This window comes from Budorcas taxicolor, chromosome 7 (assembly GCF_023091745.1).
Source record: "Budorcas taxicolor isolate Tak-1 chromosome 7, Takin1.1, whole genome shotgun sequence".
Lineage (NCBI taxonomy): Eukaryota > Metazoa > Chordata > Mammalia > Artiodactyla > Bovidae > Budorcas > Budorcas taxicolor.
This window is the reverse complement of record NC_068916.1, coordinates 17,655,791-17,681,344: the sequence shown is the minus strand read 5'-3', so window position 1 is coordinate 17,681,344 and position 25,554 is coordinate 17,655,791. Positions and strand designations below refer to the sequence as shown.

General features: G+C 50.2%; 2 protein-coding genes across 2 annotated transcripts in view; one reads left to right on the top strand and one right to left on the bottom strand.

Annotated features, from left to right (window-relative positions):
• Positions 1–333: 333 nt before the first annotated feature.
• On the bottom strand, positions 334–11,085 carry SH2D3A (SH2 domain containing 3A). Its single transcript, XM_052644031.1, is given in 11 exon segments — positions 334–494; positions 1,293–1,478; positions 2,024–2,135; positions 2,219–2,393; positions 2,552–2,667; positions 2,800–3,281; positions 3,411–3,467; positions 3,470–3,577; positions 8,462–8,538; positions 8,986–9,335; positions 11,017–11,085. Coding segments are annotated over 11 exon segments (1,893 nt in total).
• Positions 11,086–18,952: 7,867 nt separating this feature from the next.
• The window catches only part of VAV1 (vav guanine nucleotide exchange factor 1), a 64,663-nt gene continuing 58,061 nt past the window's right edge, over positions 18,953–25,554 (top strand). The window contains exon 1 of the mRNA XM_052643230.1: positions 18,953–19,156. Coding sequence (XP_052499190.1) covers positions 18,953–19,156 — 204 coding nt within the window. The remainder of the gene's footprint in view (positions 19,157–25,554) is intronic.

The following is a 25,554-nucleotide window of genomic DNA, read 5'->3' as shown; positions in this document are numbered from 1 at the left end:
TAAAACACTTGAACTCTGGCCTCTTACAGACAGATCTTCAAGTTATCTTTAAGAGACATACGTTCATCACTTGAGGGGTAGGGGTGGGGTGGGGTGTGTAGAACCTCCAGACATCTGGGTCTTCTAGTGTAAGGCAGGAGCTGCCCACTCCCAGGATCCACATGCCTTTTTAGGGTGCAAGGTGGGTGCTTGCAAACCAGTCCGCTCCTTCTGTGGGGCACGGTGCAGGTCCCCACTGCATTTGGCTGGGTGAAGAAACGGGCGGCTTCCTTGGTCTCCATCAGGGGTCCCCAGATGCTTCGGTATCCCAGCGTGAGAAGAGGGTTTGTGCTTTCAAGGGTCAGGCTCCAGGCGCTGCGAGAGGACGCTGAGGACGCGTTGGAACTTCTCGAGTCGTGTGGCCCATGGTGCCCCAGCCCCTCGGCTCCCCCAGAGCAACCTCCTCAAGAAGCCAGTGGTCAGGGCTTCTGTCAGCTCTGGGTTGGGCCGGAATCCTGGGGGCGAGGCCAGGTGAGCTGGGGGTGGGGCCCAGGCACCTGCCTTGCTCCTCCCACACCTGCCTGGTTCCCTCTGGACTTTGACCCAGGAGGGACTGCCCCAGATTATCTGAACAACCGGGCAGGGTTAGCTGGGGAGAGGTCTGCAGGAGTGAGGGGGGGGGGGGGGGGTGGCTGACGGGCTTGGTCGATGCGGGCTCTGCCAGGGTGCATGGGGGCCAGTCCGTTCCAGGGCCACATCAGGGCACCCCCTGCTTTAGGGCTTGAACCTGGAGATGGAGCTGCCTTGAGGGTGGAATTTGGGCCACCCTGCGTAACAAACTTGGGAAGAGGCGGTTGGGCCATGTTGGAAGAAGGGTCTTAAGGAACCACCCAGGTGGGTGATTCCGGAGGCCGGGCTGCCCCAGGACAGAAGTGTGGTTCTGAATACAGTGGGGGCGCTATTCTGCCAGAGTAATGGTCTGAGTCATTTCGGAGGGAGCTGCGCATTCCTGCGGGGAATCGAGACCCTCTGGGGGTAGGGCCTTCCCAGGTGGGAGAGTGGGGGTGGGGCCCTGTGGGCGTGGCTCCGAGGGGCAGAGGCCGCTGTGCCCATCAACGCTGCAGGGGGCGGTGGCATGTGTGGAGGTGGGAACACCCCTGGGACCGGGGCCCGCCCAGTTTGGGTGGGACTCTGGGAGGCGTGAGAAGAGTCTAGTCTCTGGCCCGGTGGGTTTGGAGGTTACCGCGCTGGAGCATGCAGGTTGTTTCTAAAGTGGGGATCCTCTGGCAACCCCTCAAAGGGGAGGCGCTCACCTCGCAGGCGCCGCGCCGCCGCCTCGCGGAATCTGGGCGCGTCCCGGGCCGTCTGACGCGCCCGGTGCAGGGTGCTCAGCAGCCGCTCGCAGCTCTCGTCCAAGGGCCCCGGGAGTTCCTCACCCTCCAGCAGGCGCGCCGCGGGTGCCACGTGCGGCAGCGCCACCTCGCCGGGTTCGCTGGGTCCTGTTGGGGTAAGGGTCTGGGCTGAGCTAGGGGCGGGGTGCGGGTCCTAGGGTGAAGAGGACGCAACATATACCGGGGCCAGGGCACCCTAGGACAGGGCAGCGTGTGGGGTTTGAGTCAGACACGGAGGCTCGAGCCCGCACCGGAGGAGGACAAGGGTGGGGCCTGGAGCCGGGGCGGAGCCTAGAACAGGCCCGCCCAGGGGTTGGGTCCAGGGCAGAGTCTCGCGTGGAGGGCGGGGCAAGGGCGCGGGGGTCGGGGCAAGGGCGCGGAGGGCGGAGGCCTCGATTAAGGGGCGGAGCCTAGGACCGAAAGAGCAGGCGCTCGTACCGCCAAGGTGGAGCCCGAGACGGAAGCAAGGGTTCGGCGCGAGACCGGTAGGCCAGAGCCTAGCGCAATGCTGGATGTGAGTCAGGGGCCGGGCTTAAGCAGGGGGCGTGGCCTAGGAGCGACCCAGGGGCGGGGACTAAGACACGGGCGGGCGGGGCTTAGGGCTGAATCCAAATTCTGGTTAGGGTTATCACTCCTCGAAAGCCGCCACTCACCGGCGCCCTCATTCAGCGATCTCATCAGCGGCTTCAGCTCCTGCTCAAAGGCCAGCGCAGCCTCCGTGTGGCTCCTTCGCAGGTGGCGCCACGTGCGTTCCAAACGCGACACCTGGAGGAAGAGACCTGAGCACTCCTTCCTTCCACTCTTCCCCATCACTTGCACTTCGGCCTCCTCCCTTGCTTCCCACGCACCTGGGGCATGAGCAAGGCGCCCATCACCGCGGCCAGTCCGGGCAGGTCACCCACCGCCCCTGGCCGCAGCGCCACGGCCAGCTCCACCAGGCCCCTCAGGGCGGCCGCGCGTTCTTCCAGCGGCCCTGCGCAGCCCAGCACTGCCAGCGCCCCCGCCAACGCCAGCGTCTCGAGCCTGTAGAGGCGGAGAGCAAGGGTCTGGGGGCAGTGGGGAGGTTTGCGATGTGGGGGTGAGGAGGGACAGTCGGCGGCATTGCCCATTCCTCTCCTCCCTGCGGAACCGGGAATGGGAGGAGGTTTGAAGACCCTGGGGATTTCAGGTGGCTGGCTCACCTCTCCAGCAATTCCAACCTCAAGCGATGCCCGTGGGGAAGTGTGAGCAGCTCCAGACCAGAGGCGACCCCCATGGCGCCCCGCTGAGCCTTGGTCACTCCCAGGACGCCTGTGGCCTGGCGATGGGGGGGCGGGGGTAAGAGCAGGGACGTTAAAGGAGCAGAGTGAGTCTATGGGTGTGAGGTGGGGTTGGGTCATGCTCTGGCTTCAGGCCCTACCCGGGGAGGGAAACCTGGTAAGGGACCCACCTGGCAGTCTACCAATAGCAGGTGGAGAGCTGTGCTCCCAGGATGGTGTTCCAGGAACAGGCCACGGAGAGTATGCAGGACTTCGGGTTCCAGAGGCCGATTCTGGGAGCCCAGCAGGCAGGAGGGGGTGTCAGGGAGACAGAAAGAGACCTCAGCCTGCGGTCTTGCAAAACATCTGTCCTCCTCTTTCTCCTCCTCGGCTTCCCACCAGGGCACCTCTGACTCTGGGCAGCTGTGGCCAGGGGTCGGTCCTTGGACCCTGAGCACTCGGGGCACCAGCTCACAGTACGTCGGGGGGCGTCCAGAGGCATCAGACAGTAGCAATGAGGGTGTTCGAGGTGGCTTGGTTGGGGCCTTGGCATGAAGCTGCCCATCAGAGGCCCTGAGACTGTCAGCAACGGACCCCAAGGGAACTGGGGTCTTTAGTATCACGGGGTCACTACCTGTCCGAGGCAGGCCAGATGCAGGTACAGTGGAGGCTCCTGGGGGTCATACAAGAAGGGGAGAAAGAAGTACAGAGAGAAGATAGCTGGCTGGGGTGATGGCTTCCTGAGCTACCAACCTTCTGGTTCCTGCACTCATTCAGCCAATAACCAGGTATCCTAAATTACCTGTTGCAGCTTTGAAGCTGAACAGCTTCATCAACATCAATGCTAGATACCTATCAATGGTCTGAAAATGAACTTTCTCTGACATGGATGTAGTTCTGCCAATTCTGAAGACTCCATTTTAAGTCTGAACTCTTCCTTTTTGCTCCTCTGATTGAAGATGGTAAGCACTGACCACACAAAATTAAAATGAAAAAAAATATGTCACTCAAAATTCACCAAGTTACATATGCCTCAAAGAAAGTGAATTTATCAAACTTTCGAATGATGTCTTCTGTTAAGTTTGTGATATATTTACTTCTGAGGTTATTAACTTAAAACTGCACACAGACTTTTGGGAGACTGTATCTACTAAACATTTAAGTTGACCCTGTTATGGGGGTTTAAAACCTCCCTAATGTTTCCATCTCTCTGAATAAGGATCAAAGTCTTCTTGTTAGCCCTCAAAGCTCTCACAATCTGAGCCTGATCTCTCTCCTGATCTCCCTCTCACTCCCACTGTTTCTGCTATACTCACTTCTTTTTGGTTCAGTGAACAGCTCAGACTCTTGTTCTGGTTCCAGTTTCTTTGCACTGACTGTTCTCTCTGTCTGGGCCACTCTCACCCCATTATCCACATTGTTCCCTCCCTCATCTCCTTCAAATATTTCTCCATGAAAAAATTCCTAACTGCTACTAAAAACTGTAATACTCCTTGCTCTATCCTACTTTTAATTTTTAACCCAAAGCATAATTGATTCCCCTTCATGGATCACAGCCTTGTCGTGGCAAAGGGGCTTGCATAACTCAATGAAGCTATGAGCCGTGCCGTGTAGGGCCACCCAAGATAGATGGGTCACAGTGAAGAGTTATCACAAAAAGTGGTCCACTGGAGGAGGGAATGGCAAACCACCCCAGTATTCTTGCCGTTAGAACCCCATGAACAGTATGAAAAGGCAAAAAGATATGACACCGGAAGATAAGCCCTGCACGTCAGAAGGTATCCAATATGCTGCTGGGGAAGAGTGGAGGGTAATCATTAATAGCTCCAGAAAGAATGAAACACCTGGGCCAGAGGGGAAATGGTGCTCAGTTGTGGATGTGTCTGGTGGTGAAAGTAAACCTCAATGCTATAAAGAACAATATTGTATAAGAACCTGGAACGTTAGATCCATTTGCTGTTGCTGTTCAGTCACTAAGGTGTGTCCAACTCTGTGACCCTATGAACTGCAGCACACCATGAGTCAAGGTAAACTGGATGTGGTCAAGCAGGAGATGGCAAGAGTAAACATCGACATTTTAGGGATCAGTGAACTCAAATGGACAGGAATGGGCAAATTTAATTCATATGACCGTTATCTACTACTGTGGGCAAGAATCCTTTAGAAGAAATGGAGTGGCCCTCACAGTCAACAAAACATTCTGAAACACAGCACTTGGGTGCAATCACAAAAATGACAGAATGATTTTGGTTCATTTCCAAGGCAAACTATTCAACATCGCAGTAATTCAAATCTATGCTCCAACCTCTAATGCTGGAGAAGATGAAGTTGAACCATTCTATGAAGATCTACAAGACCTTCTAGAACTAACACCAAAAAAGATGTTCTTTCATCATAGCGGGTTGCAAAAGTAGGAAGTCAAGCAATACCTGGAATAACAAGAAAGTCTGGCCTTGGAGTACAAAATGAAGCAGGGAAAAGGCTAACAGAGATTTGTCAAGAGAATATGCTGGTCACAGCAAACCTTTTTCCAACTACACAAGAGACAACTCTACACACAGACTTCACCAAATGGTCAATATGGAAATCAGACTGATTATATTCTTTGCAGCAGAAGATGAAGAAACTCTATACAGTCAGCAAAAACAAGACCTAGACCTCACTGTGGCTCAAATCATCAACTCCTTATTGCAGAATTCAATCTTAAATTGGAGAAAGTAGGGGAAAAACACTAGGCCATTCAGGTACGACCTAGATCAAATCCCTTATGATTATACAGTGGAAGTGACAGAGTCAAGGGATTAGATCTGATAGACATGAGTACCTGAAGAGCTATGGACAGAGGTTTGTAACATTGTACAGGAGGCAGTAACCATAACCATCCCAAAGAAAAAGAAATGCAAGAAGGCAAAATGGTTGTCTGAGGAGGCTTTCCAAACCGAGGAAAGAAGAGAAGTGAAAAGCAAGGGAGAAAAGGAAAGGTATACCCAACTGAATGCAGAGTTCCAGAGAATAGCAAGGAGAGACAAGAAGGCCTTCTTCAATGAACAATGCAAAGAAATAGAGGAAAACAACAGGATGGGAAAGACTAGAGATCTCTTCAAGAAAATTGAGATATCAAGGGAACATTTCATGCAAGAATGGGCACAATAAAGAACAGAAACGGTACGGACCTAAGCGAAGCAGAAGCTATTAAGAAGAGGTGGCAAGAATACACAGGAGAGCTGTACAAAAAAAAGGTCTTAATGACAAGGGTAACCATGATGGTGTGGTCACTCACCTAGAGCCTGACATCCTGGAGTGTGAAGTCAAGTGGGCCTTAGGAAGCATTACTACAAACAAAGCTGGTGGAGGTGATGGAATTCCAACTGAGCTATTTCAAATCCTTAAAGTTGATGCTGTTAAAGTGCTATACTCAATATATTAGCAAATTTGGAAAACTCAGCAGTGGCCACAGGACTGGAAAAGGTTAGTTTTCATTCCAGTCCCAGAGAAGGGTAATGCCAGCTGCTACTGCTAAGTCACTTCAGTCGTGTCCAACTCTGTGAGACCCCTTAGACGGCAGCCCACCAGGCTCTGCTGTCCCTGGGATTCTCCAGGCAAGAACACTGGAGTGGGTTGCCATTTCCTTCTCCAATGCATGAAAGTGAAAAGTGAAAGTGAAGTCGCTCAGTCCTATCTGACTCTTAGCGACCCCATGGACTGAAGCCTACTGGGCTCCTCCATCCATGGGACTTTCCAGGCAAGAGTACTGGAGTGGGTTGCCATTGCCTTCTCCAAGGGCAATGCCAAAGAATGTTCAAAAGTGAAGTTGCTCAGTCGTGTCCAACTCTTTGTGACCCTGTGGACTGTAGCCTGCCAGGCTCCTCTGTCCTTGGGATTCTCCAGGCAAGAATATTAGAGGAGTGGGTTGTTATTTCCTTCTCTAAGAATGTCCAAACAACAATACAGTTGCACTCATTTCGCATGGTAGTAAGGTTATGCTCAAAATCCTTCAAGCTAGGCTTCAGCAGTGTGTGAACTTAGAACTTCTAGATATAAAATCTGAGTTTAGAAAAGGCAGAGGAACCAGAGATTAAATTGCCAACATTCGTTGGGTCATAGAGAAAGCTAGGGAATTCCAGAAAAACATCTACTTCTGCTTTATTGACTATGCTAAAGCCTTTGACTGTGTGGAACACAACAAATTGTGGAAAGCTCTTTAAAAAGCAGGAATACCAGACCACCTTACCTGTCTCCTGAAAAACCTGTATGCTGGACAAGAAGCAACAGTTAGAATCTTACTGAAAATGGTACAAAATTGGGAAAGGAGTGAGACAAGGCTGTATATTGACACCCTGTTTATTTAACTTATATGCATAGTACATCATGTGAAATGCTGGGCTGGATGAATTACACGCTGGAATCAAGATTGCTGGGCAAATTATCAACAACCTCAGATATGCAGATGATGCCATGCTAATGGCAGAAAGTGAAGAGGAACTAAAGAGCCTCTTGATGAGGGTGAAAGAGGAGGATGAAAAAGCTGGCTTAAAACTCAACATTCAAAAAACAAACATCATGGCATTTGGTTCCATCACTTCATGGCAAACAGCAGGGGAAAAATTGGAAGGAGTGACAGATTTTATTTTCTTGGACTTCAAAATCACTGTGGATGGTGACTGCAGCTATGAAATTAAAAGAAGCTTGTTCCTTGGAAGGAAAGCTATGACAAATTTAGACAGCATATTAAAAAGCACAGACATCACTTTGCTGACAAAGGTCTGTATTGTCAAAGCTATGATTTTTCCAGTAGTCATGTATGGATGTGAGAGTTGGATCATAAAGAAGGCTGAGTGCCAAATAACTGATGCTTTCAAATTGTGGTGTTAGAGAAGACTCTTGAGAGTCCCTTGGACAGCAAGAAGATCAAACCAGTCAATCCTAAATGAAATCAACCCTGAATAATCATTGGAAGGACTGATGCTAAAGCTGAAACTCCAATGCTTTGACTACTTAATGGGAAGAGCCAACTCATTGGAAAAGACCTTGGTGCTGGTAAAGATTGAAGGCAAAAGGAGAAGGGGGTGACAGAGGATGAGATGGTTAGAGACCATCACTGAATCAATGGACAAGAATTTAAGCAAACTCTGGGAGATAGTGAAGGACAGGAAAGCTTGGTGTGCTGTATCCATGGGATCAGGGTGGACATGACTTGGCAACTGAACAACAACAAATTGACTCGTTTCTGTTGTTCATGGTCCTTCATTCTCTAATAGGATGTTGGCTCCACTTGAGCAGGGATCTTTGTCTTTCTTGCTCACTGATGCATCTCAGCACTTAGTATTGTGTCTGACACACACAGTGAGGGCTCATGTTGAATGGGAGACAACAGACCAGTCAGGGCACAAGGGGAACTCCTCCTTTATGTAGGATGGTCAGGGTTAGCTGCTTTTTGGAACTCCTGTTAGATGAGAAACAGTCAGGTAAAGGTTAGGGAATGAGCTTTCCAAAGATGAGACCAGCAAGTGCAAAGGTCCTGAGGCAGGAAAAAATGTACAAGGTTCCAGCAGACTGAACAACAGCAACAACCAGCAACTGAAAGGAAGTCTGTGTGGCCAGAGTGAACAGGGGATGAGGGATGGAATTATTGGAGAGGTTAGCTATGCTCAGAGCATGGAGGGTTTCTTGGAATCATTGTAAACCCGTACTTTTAAGCACCTACAGAGTTCCTGTGTGTGTTTTAGTCACTGTGACAACATTGAGAGCATCACCATCCTTTTTTCCCAGCAGGTTGTCACCTGCCCAGTGTCACTTGGATAGTGCATCGCAGAGGAATTTCGGAGCTATGTCCTATCCTGGAAGACCCTTTACCTGGTCCAGGAGGGTCTTCTGGTAGCCGCCACATATGCTCCAAACCTGCGGGCTGACTATCACTCCGCTTCCTATCCCTGGGGGACAGAGATAAGGGAGATATGTTGTTCTACCCCGAGCAGATAGTTAGATAGCATATAGCCTCCACCAATGCCCAGAAAACCTTACATCCCATCACTCAGAACCAGGGGATCCCTAACCCCTGGGTTGCTTGCTAACCCCAGGGAACACTTGGCAATGTCAGGAGATATGTTTTGGTTGTCACAGCTAAGGGGAGGGGTGCAGGGCATTCTACTGGCATCTAGTAGATAAGAGACCAGGGGTGCCGTTCAACAGCCTGCAATGCACAGGATGGCCGCCCCCACAACCAAGAATAATCTGGCCACAAATGTCAATAGTGGACAGAGCCGTCCACTATTGGAACACACAGGAACAGTGGTGGAGAACCGTGGGGGCGGGGCGGGGGGTGGAGGGGGGAGGGACGGTCCTTGGTTGTCTTCGGGATATAGAGAGCCTGTGAATACCTGAGCGGCTCTGTGCGAGCCAGGCCGTCTGGAAGGGTGTCCTCACTGAAGCTGCGTCGAATTAGTCCTTGCCGTGGCACTGGCCTGGAGGCCACAGCCCCTGTGGCTTGGGACAGTGGACGCTGGCCAATCACATAGCTGCGAACCAGGGCAGGCAGGCTGGGGAAACGCTCATCCTCTAGCTGAAAGAGGGCTGTGGGCCGGCCTGGCCGGGGCCTCAGGGCCACACGAAGCACCTCGAAGTGCAGGGCTGAGCCCCGCCAGCGGCAAGAGATCACAGGGTGGCCCCCACGGGACTTGGACGCACGAACTAAGAAGTCACCATCTTGCTGGAGAAGGTCCTCGGCCTTCTGAGGATGGAGGATTGGGGGGCAAGAGTTTACGCATGAGCACGTATCAATAATTAATGGAGACTCCCGACCCTTCCCTCCGACCCAAGAAAAGCCACCCCAGAGACTGGGTAGTTTTGAGCCAAACAATTTCTTCTAGTCTAGTGGAAATACTTCCGCACTACATTTCCCAGGCTCCTTTGCGGTTAACTGTCGTGTGACAAGATCTGACCAATGGGGTGTGGGAGGAGTCCTGTGGGGACCGGTCAGACCCGGCCCATGAAATAAGTCTAGCAGTCCTACAGGTTTCGTCCTGAATCTGTCAGTTGATGCCCCCAGAGCCCTTGGCGGGGGGGGGGGGGGGGGGGGGGCCGGGGAAGCGCGGGGGGGTGGGGTGGGGCAGAAGACTGAAAGGGCTTGGGTCTGACTCCTTTTGAAGCTCTGCATCCTTCTTAGACTGTGACATGAACTAGTCCTTAAATGTCAATGGAGTCGTTGACAGCATGGGAATGTTTGTTACAGCCACTAGCTGATGCTGACTAATGCAAGTTCCAACCTGGTGACATGTGCTGAGTTTCTTATGCAAATGTGGCATTCAGAAAAGCCATTTGCTAGGTTCTTCCAAACAGACCATGGCCTTGAAATTCACCTTTATAAAAATAGAGCACTATCATGCCAGCTATGGTGGCTGAAAACAGGGCCTGAGGGCCACAACATCAGAGAAGGGCAAAGCAGAGCTGCTGATGGAGGCTGGGAGCTGGACAATATGTGCAAAGGACACTTGTATGGCCCTTATTATATGCCAGGTACTGTTTTAAGTGTAAAATGTATGAACTCACTTCATCCTTTACCAAGGATAAGAGAGGTACTATTATGCCCATTTTACAGATGGGGAAACAGAGGCCCAGAGACATCAAGTACCTTGCTCTGCTGCTGCTGCTGCTAAGTCGCTTCAGTCATGTCTGACTGTGCGACCCCATAGACGGCAGCCCACCAGGCTTCCCTGTCCCTGGGATTCTCCAAGCAAGAACACTGGAGTGGGTTGCCATTTCCTTCTCCAATGCATGAAAGTGAAAAGTGAATGTGAAGTCCCTCAGTCGTGTCCGACTCTTAGCGACCCTGTGGACTGCAGCCCACCAGGCCCTCTGTCCATGGGATTTTCCAAGCAAGAGTACTGGAGTGGGGTGCCACTGCCTATTTTACATCCAATATAAGTTGTAGGATTTGAACTCAGGCTGCTTGTGGCTAAAGTGTGGGGTATTCACCATTAAGCTACACTGCCTCTCATGATTTGATTAAATGTCTAAGGTCCTGGGACTCCTGAAGGTGACTCCTAAGTTGGAGATGCAAGTGAGGTGTTTTGAATTGAGAGGGAGATGGGACCCTGGCAGCCACAGGTGACCTGGGATACAGAGAGAGACAGAGAGATAAGTAGGGCCAAAGGGTGGTTTGAGGAGTCATTAGTACCCTCTTTAACTCCTGTCACCTTCTTCAACACCATCCCAAAGGAAGTGATAATTTAAAGACAAGAAGTGCCATCCCACATAGACCAAGTTGCAAAACAATCCTCAGCCCTCAAGCCATTCTTTCTGATAGATCTTGACCCTAAGGCCCTTATCTGGGACCCAGGAGTCCCCAATAAGTCAAAGGTGAGTGAGACTCCCCATCAGATGGTATGTGGTCCTGTGAGAGGCAGCGGTACCTGGCGGGACAGGGGGCCGTGGTACCAGGGTTGGCCCACAAAGTCCTCTCCATCTTGTGGCACCTGCATGGAGCTCTTGGGGGCAGAGGGTGCAGGGGCTGTGCTTTGTACTTCCAACAGGCCTCAGTCTTCCTCATCTGTAAAACAGGAATAATTATTCTTGCTTCCTGAATGGCTTGGTCAGCCCTTTCATGTTCCTCATAGGTTGAAGACAACAGCCCACATCTTATCAAGCCATAAAATGCAATGCTCTCTGTATATGTGTATATATATATATTCTATTTCAATATTCAGCATGTTTATATAATTATATGTAAATGTATTTAAATATTTACATATTTGTGTATTGTATATTCTAAATATAAATATATTTTAACTATATGTTAATATATATTTATATTAAATTAAAGAAGTTACCCATAGTCAGATTATATATTTTTAATTATAAATTATATGAGTTATATTTGATATACATATCAGATTAAATTCAAGCTATGAGTAACTTTGGGGCTTCCTGGATGGCTCAGTGGGTAAAGCAGCCACCTGCAAGGCAGGTGACACAGGAGACGTGGGTTCAATCCCTGGGTCATGAAGATCCCCTGGAGTGGGAAATGGCAACCCATTCCAGTATTCTTGCCTGAAAAATCCCATTGACAGAGGAGCCAGGAAGACTACAGTCCAAAGGGTTGCAACGAGTCAGACATGACTGAGCAACTAAGCATGAAATGAATACATTTAATTTATTATTTTTAATTTATTTTTTGGTTGTACCATGCAGCATCTGGGGTCTTAGTTCCCCAACCAGGGATCAAACTGGCACCCCCTGCTTTGGAAGTGCGGAGTCTTAACCACTAGACCGCCAGGGAAGTCCCTAACTTTAATTTAGACTAGGCTGTGATTTCATGAAAACAGTCATGCAAGTTCACTGGGATTCTTGCGAAGGAAGAAGACAGTGATCTCAAATGTAATGCAATTTTTAATGCAGATGACATAGTGCTATGTTTTATAGAAATTTAATTAACAAATTAACTCAAAAGAATATTTATGGGGGCACCCACTCTGTGCCGGGAGCCCCTTCTAGGCACTAGAGACCTAGCTGTGAAAAACACAGACCAAGATTCCTGCTCTTAGGCATCTTCTAGCTGAGAAGACAGAAATTAGGAAAATCAGTGAGTAGAAAAGGAAGCCTAAAATAGATCAGAGAGAACTAAGGGGAAAAATGAAACCAGGGATCAGATATGAAGATTGAAGCAGTGGAGTTAAGATTTTTCTATAGGGTGACCTAGGAAGGTCTTGGGGGTGAGTAAAGGTTGGGAGGATTTTAAGGGGCCAAGTCAGGTGGTTCTTTCTTTAAATTTTTTTTAAATTTAATTTATTTATTTGGCTCCACTGAGTCTTAGTTGTGGCGTGAGAACTCTTAGTTCTGGCATTTGGGATCTAATTCCCTGACCAGGGATGGAACCCAGGCCCCCTGCATTGGGAGAGCAGAGCCACCAGAGCACCGGGGAAGTCTCAAGCCTGTTGGTTCTTGCGGTGAAATAAATTCCAGGCTGTTGCTGCTGCTGCTGCTAAGTCGCTTCAGTCGTGTCCGACTCTGTGAGACCCCATAGACGGCAGCCCACCAGGCTCTGCTGTCCCTGGGATTCTCCAGGCAAGAACACTGGAGTGGGTTGCCATTTCCTTCTCCAATGCATGAAAGTGAAAAGTGAAAGTGAAGTCGCTCAGTTATGTCCGACTCTTTGACCCCATGGACTGCAGCTGAAATTTCAGGCTGGGGAGAATTAAATTTACTAAAACCCATAGCATTTCAGTGATCTGTAGGCACACTGAAGGATTCTTAGATTGTACCAAAAAATCTAACCCATGTGTGGCTTTCCAATAAGGTCATTTTATATGCTCAGTCGCTCAGTGGTGTCTTACTCTTTGTGATCCCATGGACTGTAGTCTGGCAGGCTTCTTTGTCTATGGGATTCTCCAGGCAAGAATACTGGAGTGGGTTGCCATTTTCTCCTTCAGGGGATCTTCGCAACCCAGGGATCAACTGTACCTTCAGCCAAATCCTGGGTTGCAAGTGATTTACCACTGAGCCAGGGGGGAAACCCATTTTAAAAGACCATTAAAGTTAAAGTTAAGTCGCTCAGTTGTGTCCGACTCTTTGTGACCCTGTGGACTGTAGCCCACCAGGCTCCTCCGTCCATGGGATTCTCCAGGCAAGAACACTGAAGTGGGTTGCCATTTCCTTCTCCAGGGGATCTTCCTGACCTAGGGATCAATCCCAGGTCTCCCACATTAGAGGCAGATGCTTTAACCTCTGAGCCACCAGGGAAGCCCATTAAAAGGTCACATTTTTGTAGACAGGTCAGCAAACAGCAAATAGACATCTACAGGTTTTCATAGTTTGGAGCCGATCCACTTCCTTATTACTGTGATCAAACTTAGGACATGGATGCTCTAGGACCCCTTGATCATTGCACGTGACTCAGGCCCCAGGTCTCTCAAGCATCTGGTGAAAAAACTGCTCTGGAAGAGAGGGAAGAGGGGGAGAGGGAGCGGGAGGTGGTGGTGGGGAAAGTGTCTTGCTTCCCCTACCCCCAGGGCCTTCTGGGCCTGGCCAGGTCTGCAGAGAAAAAGCATGAAGATTTTTAGGACCTGAGTCAGCTGGGCTGATGGCCTGAAAGGGCCAGGAAGTTCCCAGACTGGTCTGAGGTGGCTAAACGGGCGGGCGGGAGAGCTGAGTAGAGCTTTGGCTCCAGGCGCCACATACCTGAATACCAGGTGTGTCTCCTGGATACCTGTGCACTTCCTGTTTGTCAGCTGGGCCTGGCCAGGCCTTGGTTTTAAGAGTCCCCTGACTCCAGCGTCCTCTGTCTTGCGTGCCCTTTAGTGGGTATGAAGGTGCATCACTGACTCTGGTTTGTTCAGGGGGAGCTCAGAGTAGTCACAGGATGGCCACAGGCCAATTAAGTCATCCACCTGTCCTGCATCATTTGGAATAATTTCTGGGTATCTGGGCAGGAGAGAGAGGAAGGGGGCAGAAATCAAGAGAGGAGGTGGGTGAGAGGCAAGTTTGGGGAAAGAAGGGAGGGGATCATTCATTTTTCTGTCGACCATATACTCCTGCAGGGGGCAGCCACTTGCACCAGACAGGGGCACAGGTGGACACGGAGACTCAAACGTGAGCAAAGTACTGACTGGTTGAATGGTTACTGTGTGCCAAGGAGAAACAGTGATGAATGAGACCAAGGCCCCTCTGGTGGAGGAGACACACAAAACAGATAAGTGCACGAGGAATGAAGAAGATAATGTCTAAGGGTGAACAACGAAGGTGATAAGACAGGGAGATGTAAAGAGAGGCTGGCGGGGGGAGGCTACCTTAAATATGAATAGGTAGTCAGAAGGCTGTCTCCCACGAAGTGACGTGGGAGCTGAGATCTCAGTAAGCGGGGGAAACAGTTAAGCAAAGATGTGAAGAAAGAGCAGTACGGGTGAGGGATATACAGGGAGGGCAAAGGTGCAGAGCTTGCTTCTTGTTTTACGTGGTCAAGGAGGCAGGTGTGACAATGCTGTGAGCCACAAGCAAAGTGGAGAGCAGTGAGGTTAGGCAGAGACGATGCAGGAAACTGGTGAACCTCGAATTTTCGTCTCGGTGGGATGGAAGAGGAGCTACGGAAAGGTATGAAGTGAGAGGGGCACGATCTGGTTTGTGGTTTAAAAACATTGCTCAGGCATGGAAGCAGGGAGGCTGTCCATGTTGCAGAGAAAATACGCTTGGAGGAGGACGCCCAGGTACACAGACACGCATGATGCACAGTGACCCAATCAGGTGACCCCTTTTACGTTCGCGGACGCGCGTGGACAGAGATTCTTCCAGAGAGCAGGTGTCCTCACCTGGAAAAGAGAACTCCCTACCCCCACCAAATCTCCCTGTCCTGGCTCTGCTTGGGGCCCCTCACTCACCTGGGCCGGGACCCGCGGAGCTCGCAAGAACTTGGGGCCAGACGGAAGCCTGAGGCTCTGCGTCTCCCGACCCCTCCCTCCCCGCCCCAACCAGGTCCAGCCTTCCCCTGCCGCTCCCAAAGGGAACCTAGCGCCATCACCTGGTCCCGCCCACTTTAAACCCCTCCCCTCCAGGCCCCGCCCTTTCTCCTACTGTAACTCATCGCCCCGCCCCTTGTTATCGCCCCGCCCCTTATAAACTTTCTTTCCGCTAACCACGCCCCCTTGGATGAACCGTCTTCCGGTAGGTCACGCTCCCCGGGGAACTCCTTTCGTTCCTGCTAGTGGACCCGCCCCCTTAAACTTGCCCCGCCCCTTCAGGCTGACCACGCCCACTCACCTAGTCACTCTTTTAGTCCCGCCCTTAGAGCTCTGCCCCTTGTTTCCGCTTAAGGCCACAGGCTGGTCCTAAGAGCCCCTGACCCTTTGCGACGGGGCAAGGGATGTCTCCTAGCTCCTCTGTTCCGGGCAGGGGCGGGGCGGCCCTTACGGGCTGTCTCACACGACCGGGAGTGGTGGCGGCTGTGACGTGGCAGAGTGCGCTTCCTCCAGACTGCCCCCCTGGGTTTCTCGGAAGGAACCCCACATTGGGTGTCGGGTTTGTGGAGAGAGATGCGGGAAAACACGACAGGCTTTCCCAGTAACAGACAGCTGGACTTGATCTAGACTCTGGCGGGACGTAGGGGGCAAACATTCAGGTGGTTTCCTAGGTGGAGGGAAGGAGAGGAAGGGGGCTTCCATCCTGTTGCCTGGAGACAAGCGTGAGGAAGGTGTATGGGGGGGATCTGGAACCAGAAATAAGGACCCTCTGGCCAAGTTTTTTGAGGGTGCATAGTAATAGCAACAGAACTGAAAGCAGTAGCTGCAGCTAACATTCATTAAGTGCTTACTGTATACTTGTTTGCCCTGCCTCCACAATTCTATTTTTACATAGACCTCTCAATGAGATGGGTCCTATTTTCATCACCCCATTTTCTAGATGCAGAAACTGAGGCATGGGGCAACTAAGCCCAAGTTTGCCCAAGGTTGACTCAGCTTGTGATTGGCCGAGGTGGAATTCAAGCCTGGAGCCCTGGGAGCTCTATCCTGTCTTCCTCTGATCTTTGCAGCCCCACGGTCTCTGATCCCTACTGTATTTCTAAACAGTGAAGTTTGCTGTCACTCAGTTTACAGATGAGGAAATTGAAGCAAAGAGTCACGGATGCCTGGGGAAGAAAGTTTTGGTGTCTGTAGAATCATAAATCTGGGAATTTCCAGGCTGGGCTTTCCCACCTGCCAATATGGAAGAGACTTCAGTGTCAGGCTGAGGAAGTGTCTTTTCCTTGGCCAGCCTGCTTTTGGTGCACAGCTCGTTTATAGCCAATGAAGGTTTCTAGCGCCCCCTGGTGGTTACAATAATTTAAAAATCCCAGGAGTGGTGGGGTGGGGTGGGGGCTTGTGAGATAGAGGGGGGCTGAGGAGAACACTCCCAGTCTAGTGGGGTGGAGGTGGGGAGAGAGACCTTGTAGACCATATGATTTCAGGTAATGATAAGAGCTTCAAGACAGCAGTTCAATTCAGTTGCTCAGTCTTGTCCTACTCTTAGCTACCCCATGGACTGCAGCATGCCAGGCCTTCCTGTCACTCACCAACTACTGGGCTTACTCAAATTCATGTCCTTAGAGTCAGTGATGCCATCCAACCATCTCATCCTCTGTCATCCCCTTCTCCTCCCACCTTCAATCTTTCCCAGCATCAGGGTCTTTTCAAATGAGTCAGTTCTTCGCATCAGGTGGCCAAAGCATTGGAGCTTCAGCTTCAGCATCAGTCCTTCCAATGAATATTCAGGACTGATTTCCTTTAGGATGGGCTGGTTGGATCTCCTTGCAGTCCAAAGGACTCTCAAGAGTCTCCTCCAACACCACAGTTCAAAAGCATCAATTCTTCTGTGCTCAGCTTTCTTCCTAGTCCAACTCTCACATCCATACATAACTACTGGAAAAAGCATAGCTATGACTAGACGGACAAAGTAATGTCTTTCCTTTTTAATATGCTGTCTAGGTTTATCACAACTTTTCTTCCAAGGAGCAAGCGTCTTTTAATTTCATGGCCGCAGTCACCCTCTGCAGTGATTTTGGAGCCCCCCAAATAAAGTCTTTCATTGTTCTCATTGTTTCCCCATCTATTTCCCATGAAGTGATGGGACTGGGTGCCATGATCTTAGTTTTCTGAATGTTGAGTTTTAAGCCAACTTTTTCACTCTCCTCTTTCACTTTCATCAAGAGGCTCTTTAGTTCTTCACTTTCTGCCTTAAGGGTAGTGTCATCTGCATATCTGAGGTTATTGATAATTCTCCTGGCAATCTTGATTCTAGCTTGTGCTTCATCTATTCCAGCATTTGTATTCCTTTTCCTATTTGGAACCAGTCTGTTCCATGTCCAGTTCTAACTGTTGCTTCTTGACCTGCATACAGATTTCTCAGGAGGCAGATCAGGTGGTCTGATATTCCCATCTCTTTAAGATTTTTCCAGTTTGTTGTGATCCACACAGTCAAAGGCTTTGGCGTAGTCAATAAAACCGAAGTAGATGTTTTTCTGGAACTCTCTTGCTTTTTCAATGATCCAACGGATGTTGGCAATTTGATCTCTGGTTCCTCTGCCTTTTCTAAATCCAGCTTGAACATCTGGAAGTTCATGGTTCACATACTGTTGAAGCCTGGCTTGGAGAATTTTGAGCATTACTTTACTAGCATGTGAGATGAGTGCAATTGTGTGGTAGTTTGAGCATTCTTTGGCATGGCCTTTCTTTGGGATTGCAAATATTTGCTAAATGAATGAACGACATTATGGAAGTCTATAAGATGATGGTGGCCAGAGCCATGGGATAAATGTCGAAGATAGAGCCAATAGAGACACAAATTTCCAAATACTCAATGAAAAAATTAAGCATAATAAAATATCAGGTTTCAGGGACAGTAGTGTTGTGAAAAGTGAAAGTCACTCAGTCGTGTCCAGCTCTTTGTAATCCATGGACTGTAGCCCACCAACGAATTCTCCAGGCAAGAATACTGGTAATCAGGGCTTAATGTGGGGGAAGGGAGTGGGACAGGGTGTGATGGGGTGGGGAATAAAGACTGTGATTTGAAATGGAAAGGTTTGGGAAGACTTCATGAGAAGGTGGTCTGGAGCTAAGATTTGCAAGAAGATGAGGGAGCTGGCCATGGAGCTGTCTAAGGCAGAGGACCAGCATGTGCAAAGGCCCTGTGGCAGGACTCTAGGGTGAGTCCTAGGACTCTAGATTTTGGGGTGACCTCGTGGGTTCAGGGAACATTGAGGAGGCCCTTTTTGACTGGAAGAGAGCAAATGAAGGAGAGAGTGGAAGAGATAAGGGAAGAGCCTTGTGGTGTACAGGCAAGACTTTTACTCCCAACGAGGGAGGCTGTGGGACTCAGTGGCTTGACTGGGGTGTTCATAGGCACCCTCTGATGGGGGGGTTACAGACTGTGGTGGGTGAGAACGGGAGCCTGGGGATGAGGTGGAGGAGACTGGTCCAGGTTAGCAAGAAGCAGGGCTGGCCAAGCAAGGAGGTGAAGAAGAGAGGGGTGAGAAGAGGATGGATTTTGAGTATGTTCGTTAGGTGGTACCGCTCTTGGGTTGCGTGCAGAGGAAGGCAGTGGGTCTCCGCCTAATTACCCTGTCCCCATGCCCAGATGCCCTGGTGTTAGCTGGTGGGCAAAAGAGAGGCCAGGTCCTGCTTGAAAAGGGGCTGGGCTGGGTCTGGCCAGGTGCTCCCCCCCCACCCCCACCCCACGGCTCCTCCTCCTCCACCCCCTCTCAGGGCGACAGTTACAGGCAAAAAAGAGGAAGTGGTAGCTAGCTAGCAGAGGCAGGCAGGCAGGCGGGCGGCGGGCGGGTGGAGGAGGCCGCGAGGGTGTGCGGACCGGCCTGGGAAGGCAGCGGCCATGGAGCTGTGGCGCCAGTGCACCCACTGGCTCATCCAGTGCCGGGTGCTACCGCCCAGCCACCGTGTGACCTGGGATGGAGCCCAGGTGTGCGAGCTGGCGCAGGCCCTCCGGGATGGCGTCCTTCTGTGCCAGCTGCTCAACAACCTGCTGCCCCACGCTATCAACCTGCGGGAAGTCAACCTGCGTCCCCAGATGTCCCAGGTGAGACTGGCCACAGGCAGGCCTGCCGGAGGGTGGGTGGCAGGAGGCACCCCAGGCTGGTACCCAGGAGGTTGATGCATTGCACCTCTGGGCCAGCAGTGAAGAGAGGAGGCTGGCCCCCACTCTGGGCCTGGCATGGGGGATATGTGAGGGTCCTAACACTGAAGATTCAGTGGTGGCCCCCCAAGGTTAACAGGAATGGGTTCCCACGTCTAGGCTGAAAACTGGCAAACTTGGGGTTAACCCAAGTCCAAAACCTCAGGCTGACTCCGCTGGAGATTTAGACCCTGAAAGGGACATGCTAGGGGTCCGGAGGGGGCCCTAGGAATCTCCTGGGTGGCCGATAGGGCACCTGAGATTTTGGACTCCCTTGACCCCACCACCCACTAAGATTCTGGCTATGGGGGAAGGGCCTCCTCCTATTCCTTCCCCCACATGCGTCGCCTCCTCCTGGGCCCTGGGCCCCTTCCTTCCCCTCACATCTTCCCCTTGGCTTCCTGCCGGGGCCTGGGGCAGCATGGGGAGGGTTGGGGGGACTGTGGGTCTGGGACTCTGGTCTTCCTAGCTCTGTCCATCCCAAGAGGTACATTGAGGCAGGAGGCAGTCCCAAAGAGCCCTGAGACTGGGTTCTTGGGGTTTGGGGGGACCTAGAAATAGCTGCTTTTTTCTCTGTAGGGATTTCTGCAAGGGCCCCAGGGTTCATGGGGTGGTGGATTTGACTTCAACCTCCCCGGCTCAGGAAATATATTCAAATCCCTATTTGAATGCGGTTGGGTGGGGGAGGTCACTGGACTGGATTCTCTCTCTGTTGTACCTTCTCTGGTTCCCTCTGGCTTTTTGAGCACTGGATGAAAAGTAATGTCTGCTGATGGCCAGTGGTTGGGGGCACCCTGCCTGCCCTGGGATCTGAGGGGACACTAGCCATCCAGCCCTCAGGTCCCACCCCAGGATGAAAGCCTTGTCTGGAGGTGCAGTGGACTGGTGGGGGGGGCCCTTTTTGGGGATGGATGGGGGGGCGGCCTGGGGACACTGCCTCTTTTCTGGGTTGAGATGCCACGTGCAGATGGGGGGAGGAGCAGTAAGTCAACAGGGAGGGGTCCCTGGGGATGTTTCCTGGTGACAGGCCCACTCATGGGAGAGATGGGTGGCTCACCCTCCCTGAGCACAGGCAGGTTTCCTGAAAGAATGAGGGAATCCCAGAGATCCCCCCACCCCGGCCCGCTGTTGTGGCCACAGGACACAATTATGCCTACATGTGTTTGCACACAGAAGGAAGTAGCCCTAGGATCAGTCAGGCCTCTGACCTGTGGGCAGTCGAGACCCAGTGTGGCTTCGACAGCCGCTAATGGGAAAGTGGTTAGACCTAAGGATGAACTTCCATCCTTGCCTGCATCTTCCCTACAGCTGGTTTCTGATAAAGGGCAGTGGGGTGTGCCATTAACCTCTAAGAGGGCAGCTGCAGGGACTAATGAATCCTGATTTTCTGTGCTGGTCAATGCCAAGGACCCAGGTCTCAGTCTGGCCCTCAAGGAGTTCCCAGACTGGGGAAGACAGACATTCCCTAGTCCTGTGTTGTCAGGACTGAGACAGAGGGGAAAAAAAATTCTAGGCTGAGGGCCCTGGAGCAAAGGCAAAAGATTGCCTGCGGGAGTTGGGCTTAATGCAAGAGGGGACATTTGTGCTGGGCTTTGAAGAGTGAGTAGGAGTTTTCTTATTGCTCTGACTTTGGTGCCTAGCTGTGTCAGACCCTGCACTGGGCAAGGGTGTTCCATGATCCTCCCTATCTGGGAGCTCTGGGCCTTCCTGCCCTGTGCATTTTATCTCCTTTCGAAGTGCAATCCAGTGCGCTGTTCACAGTGGGGCCATGCGCGGGAAGCTAAAAGGTAGTCATTTTAAACCAAAGGGAGGTGCCCCAAGAACAGCCTCTTTAAGTTTGCAAGTCCCTGTCAACAGATTTAAGCCAGGGCTATGAACTGCCAGTGAGGTGTGGAAGGGCAAAGAGAGAAAAGGGAGGGCTCCTGGTGGGGGTGGGATGGGGTGGGGGATACACAATGCCGTAAATAAAGGTGTGGAGTCTGGAATTAGAATGCGTCTCAGTTTCTCTCATTTCCTCCTGAGAGCTCCTCTGCTTTTGCTCCACTCTTTCCTGGGTAGAGTGGGAAGAGCATATTCGTCCATTCATTCGTCCATGGTGCCGAGACAGTGGGACAAAGACACACACAAACCTCTGTTGTCAGGACTTCCCTGGTGGTCCAGTGGTTAAAACTCCATATTTCTACTGTAGGGGACACGAGTTTGATCCCTGGTCAGGGAACTAAAATCCCACATGCCACGCAGCACGATCAAAAATAAATAAGTAAAGTACTCCCTGCCCCTCCGAAAAAAAAAAAAACTCCATTGTCAAAGAGCTGACATTCTAATGGGAGACACTGACAGTGGGCAAATAAGGCAACGTATACGTTGTCTGGAATGGTAGGTGGTCTGGAAAAAGGGGGGCTTGGGAGGGTGAGGCTGCACTTTCGCATATGAGGTCTGAGAAGCTTCCCTGATGAGGTGACATTTGAGCAGAGACCTGGGCAAAGTGAGGGAAGAGCTGGGTGAATCGAAGGAAACAGCTCCTGGCAAAGGCCCCAAGGTAGGAGCAGGTCAGTGGCCACATAGTCGTGCTGCGGGGCTGTGAATGGGCGGGCTGGGTGGGCATAGTTCATGGGTGAGGTCAGATTGAAGTGGGTCTCCACGCTGGATGAGATCTGAGACCCAGAGAGAGGACGATGTCATTACAGATGGCCACAGGGGTGACTGGACACTCTTTGCTGTCTCTGGGAGCCCAAATTCTGGGTGGCAGACATGAAACTTTAAAGCTGAGGAAGTGGAGAGGAAGAGATGAATGTGACCGTCATTGTGGGAAAGATCCCACCAGGACTGGGGAGCTGATTATATTGGGAACGGGGGTGGTCACTGGAGCCAAGATGATGAATCTTTTTTTCAGTTTCTCCACTGTGTGACCTTAGGCATGTTACTTAACCTCTCTGTGCTTCCGTCCCCAGCCAATAAATCCTGGCACCATCAGTAGAGGCAGGGAAGGGAGAGGGTGGGAGGGTTAGAACAGGAGGAGTGGGCTGATGCTAGAGGTGGTGGTGGTGGTGGTGGCTTGGAGGCGCCAGATCTGGGCTCAGATCCCGGCTGCACCACTTCCTGGTTTCACCTCTCTGAACCTCAGTTTCCCCATCTGTGAACTGTGGCTAAAAATGGCACCTTTGAGGGGAGGACTGTTGTAACATTTCAATACCACTCGGCATAGTGTCGACACCTGATGTGCTGTGCTGTGCTCACTCGCTTCAGTGGGGTCCGACTCTGTGTGACCCCATGGACTGCAGCCCGCCAGGCTCCTCTGTCCATGGGATTCTCCAGGAAAAAATACTGGAGTGGGTTGCCATGCCCTCCTCCAGGGGATCTTCCCCACCCAGGGAGCAAATCTGCGATAAACTCTCACTAAAAAGTCTTCTTAGGAAAGATGAGGGAAAATGGGAGGGTTGGCAGCATAGCTTGGTAGCATGTAGGAGTTTGGGTTAGGGCAGTGGTTCTCAGCTGGGGTGGTTTTGCTCCCCCAGCAGGGGACCTTCGGCAATGTCAGTCTGGGTTGTCACTTCTGGGAGCTGCTACTGTTATCCAGTGGATAGAGACAGGGGATGCTGTGCAACATCTGACAATTTCACATACAACAGAGAATTACCCAGCCCCAGTGTCAACAGTGGGATTCCTAGGTGGTGCAGTGGTAAAGAATCCGCCTGCCAGTACAGGAGATGTGGGTTCCATCCCTGGGTAGGGAAGATCCCCTGGAGGGGGAAATGGCAACCTACTCCAGAATTCTTGCCTGGAAAACTCCATGGACATAGGAGCCTGGCAGGCTACAGCCCATGGGGTCTCAAAGAGTTGGACAAGCCTGAACACGCACGCACCCAATGTCAACAGGGCTGACTTTGAGAAACCCTGTGCTGGGGGACAGAGAGCCTGGTAGAATCTTTAAAATATTTGATTCTTTAGTTAAATAATATGTGTGTATCGTTCAAAGTTCAAAACATGTAAAAGGTGTGCAGAGAAAAATATAACCTCTGGCCATCTTCCTCAGATACCCAAGTCCTGCTTTCCCCCGTAAGTGACTACTTTTTTTAAGCTGACTATATATCCTTACAGAATTTTCTTAGGCACATAGAAATTTAGGTTCTTATTAACTACACTCCTCTCTTTCTGTGAGAGACAGAACATACTATCTGTATACCCTGCTTTCGTTACTTTAATCATCACCTTGGTCGTCTTTCCAAATCAATTCATACAGTGTTCCCATTCTTTTAAAAAAATGACTGCAGCATCACTTCTCGGCCTTTTGGCTAAGATCATGTATAAAAAATTGACTGCAGGATATTCTAGATTGTCCATTTACCAAACAAACTACTTCTATTGGGCTAACCACATGCCAGGCATTCTCCCAAACTAGGGCTTGGCAAACTACAAGAGGGCTGAATCTGGACCACAGCTTGTTTTATAAATAAAGTTTTATTGGCACACACCCATGCCCATTTGTTTATGTTTTATCTGTGGCCAATATCCAGTTACAATCCTAAATTTGAGTAACTGACGAAGACAGTATCTGGCCTATGGTGCTGAAGACATTTATTATCTAGATGTTTGTAGAAAAAGCGATCTCATCCTTGGTTTAAACACTTTTTACACAATGACTTAATCTGCACACTGCATCTGGGAAAACTGAGACCCAGAAGTTAAGTCCCTAGCCCCAGGGTAACCAGCTTGAATGTGACAAAGTCAGAGATTTGAACCTATGCAGCCTGGCCCCAGGATCCTTACTCTTTTTTTTTTTTTCTTTCCTTTTTGGCTGCCCTGTGTTGGCATGTGGAACTTCCCCAATCAGGGATTGAATCCATGCCCCCTGCATGGACTCTTAACCACTGGCCCACCAGGGAAGTCCCTCAGAATCCCTACTCTCTCCTTAGAATCTTTACGGTTAACTTACTCTAAACTCAATTCCATGGCCCCAGCTGGGCAAAGGTTTATTTTACCATTACTCCTATTGCTGGGCACTTGTATTGAACCAGGCTTTTGTTCTGACACACTTTCTGTGATCAGTAACCTTGTCCATGAACTGTTTTTCAGCTCCTCTACTGTGTGACCTTGGGCATGTTACTTAACCTCTCTGTGCTTCCGTTTCCTCATCTCTAAAATGGAGATAATAAGTCCTTATGTGAAAGTACTGTTGTGAAGGATAAATGAGTTACTATAAAGAACATAGAAAAGTATCTAGTTATGCATAAATGCTGTTATTGCAGCCAGATACATGAGCAAGTATATCCATGGGATGAATTCTCAGAAGGGTTTCTTGGCTCAAAGCAGGTGAGTCTGTGTTTTTGGTAGATCTTGCCAAATTGTTCTCTGTATGGGATTGTTCCCATATGCATTGTTCAATTACATTACCTCTAACAGTGAGAATGCTGGTTTCTTCATTGCCTTGCCAACAGTTGTTAAGCTTTTGGAGTCTTGCCAGCTTGGGTGATAAATGAAGCTCATTATGACTCAGTTTACATTTCTCTTAGTCTGAGACTGAGCATCCTTTCTTATAAGAGTTATTTTCATTTTCTTTCTGCAAACTAATATTTGTTCATATCATTTGCCCATGTTTTTCCCTTCTAGGACTATTGCCCCCTTTTTAAAAATTGATTTTAGGAACTCTTTATATACGGAGCTGTTCTGAATTTCAAGTCAGGTACTTAGTAGCCTTGTGATCTTGGAGAAAAAAATGACTTATTCTATCTGAGCCTTATCTACAAAATGGGGGTGTGGACAGCATTGTTACCTCAGGGTTGTGTGAAGGTTCAGCAAGATAATGTAGGCTAAATTTTCATCACAGTGATCGACATATGTTTGATAGACAGCATGTAAATTAATGGGAGTCATTCTTTTTGCTAATTTGATTTCAGTGGGTCTGAGCTTGCCTGTAGGATAGGTCAGGGTGCAAAATGTTAGTTGCTGTAGTGAACGGTATTTCTTCAGTGAATTTAAAGAATTTCCTTCTGGCTTATATCACAACCTGGTTTGGGTCAACTGGGGGATTAAGGAAATATTCCTTTATATATGTATGTATATATATATATATATATATATATCTTTTATTGATTTATTTATTTTTTGGCTGTACTGGGTCTTAGTTTCTGCTCAGGCTTTTTCTCTGGTTTCGGTGAGCAGGGGCTACTCTCTAGTTGTGGCGCGAGGGCTCCTCACTGCTGTGGCCTCTGTTGCTGCAGAACTCAAGCTCCGGGGCTCGCACGCTCTGTAGTTGTGGTTCTTAGGCTCTAGAACACGGCTCAGCGGTCGCGCTGCACCAGCTT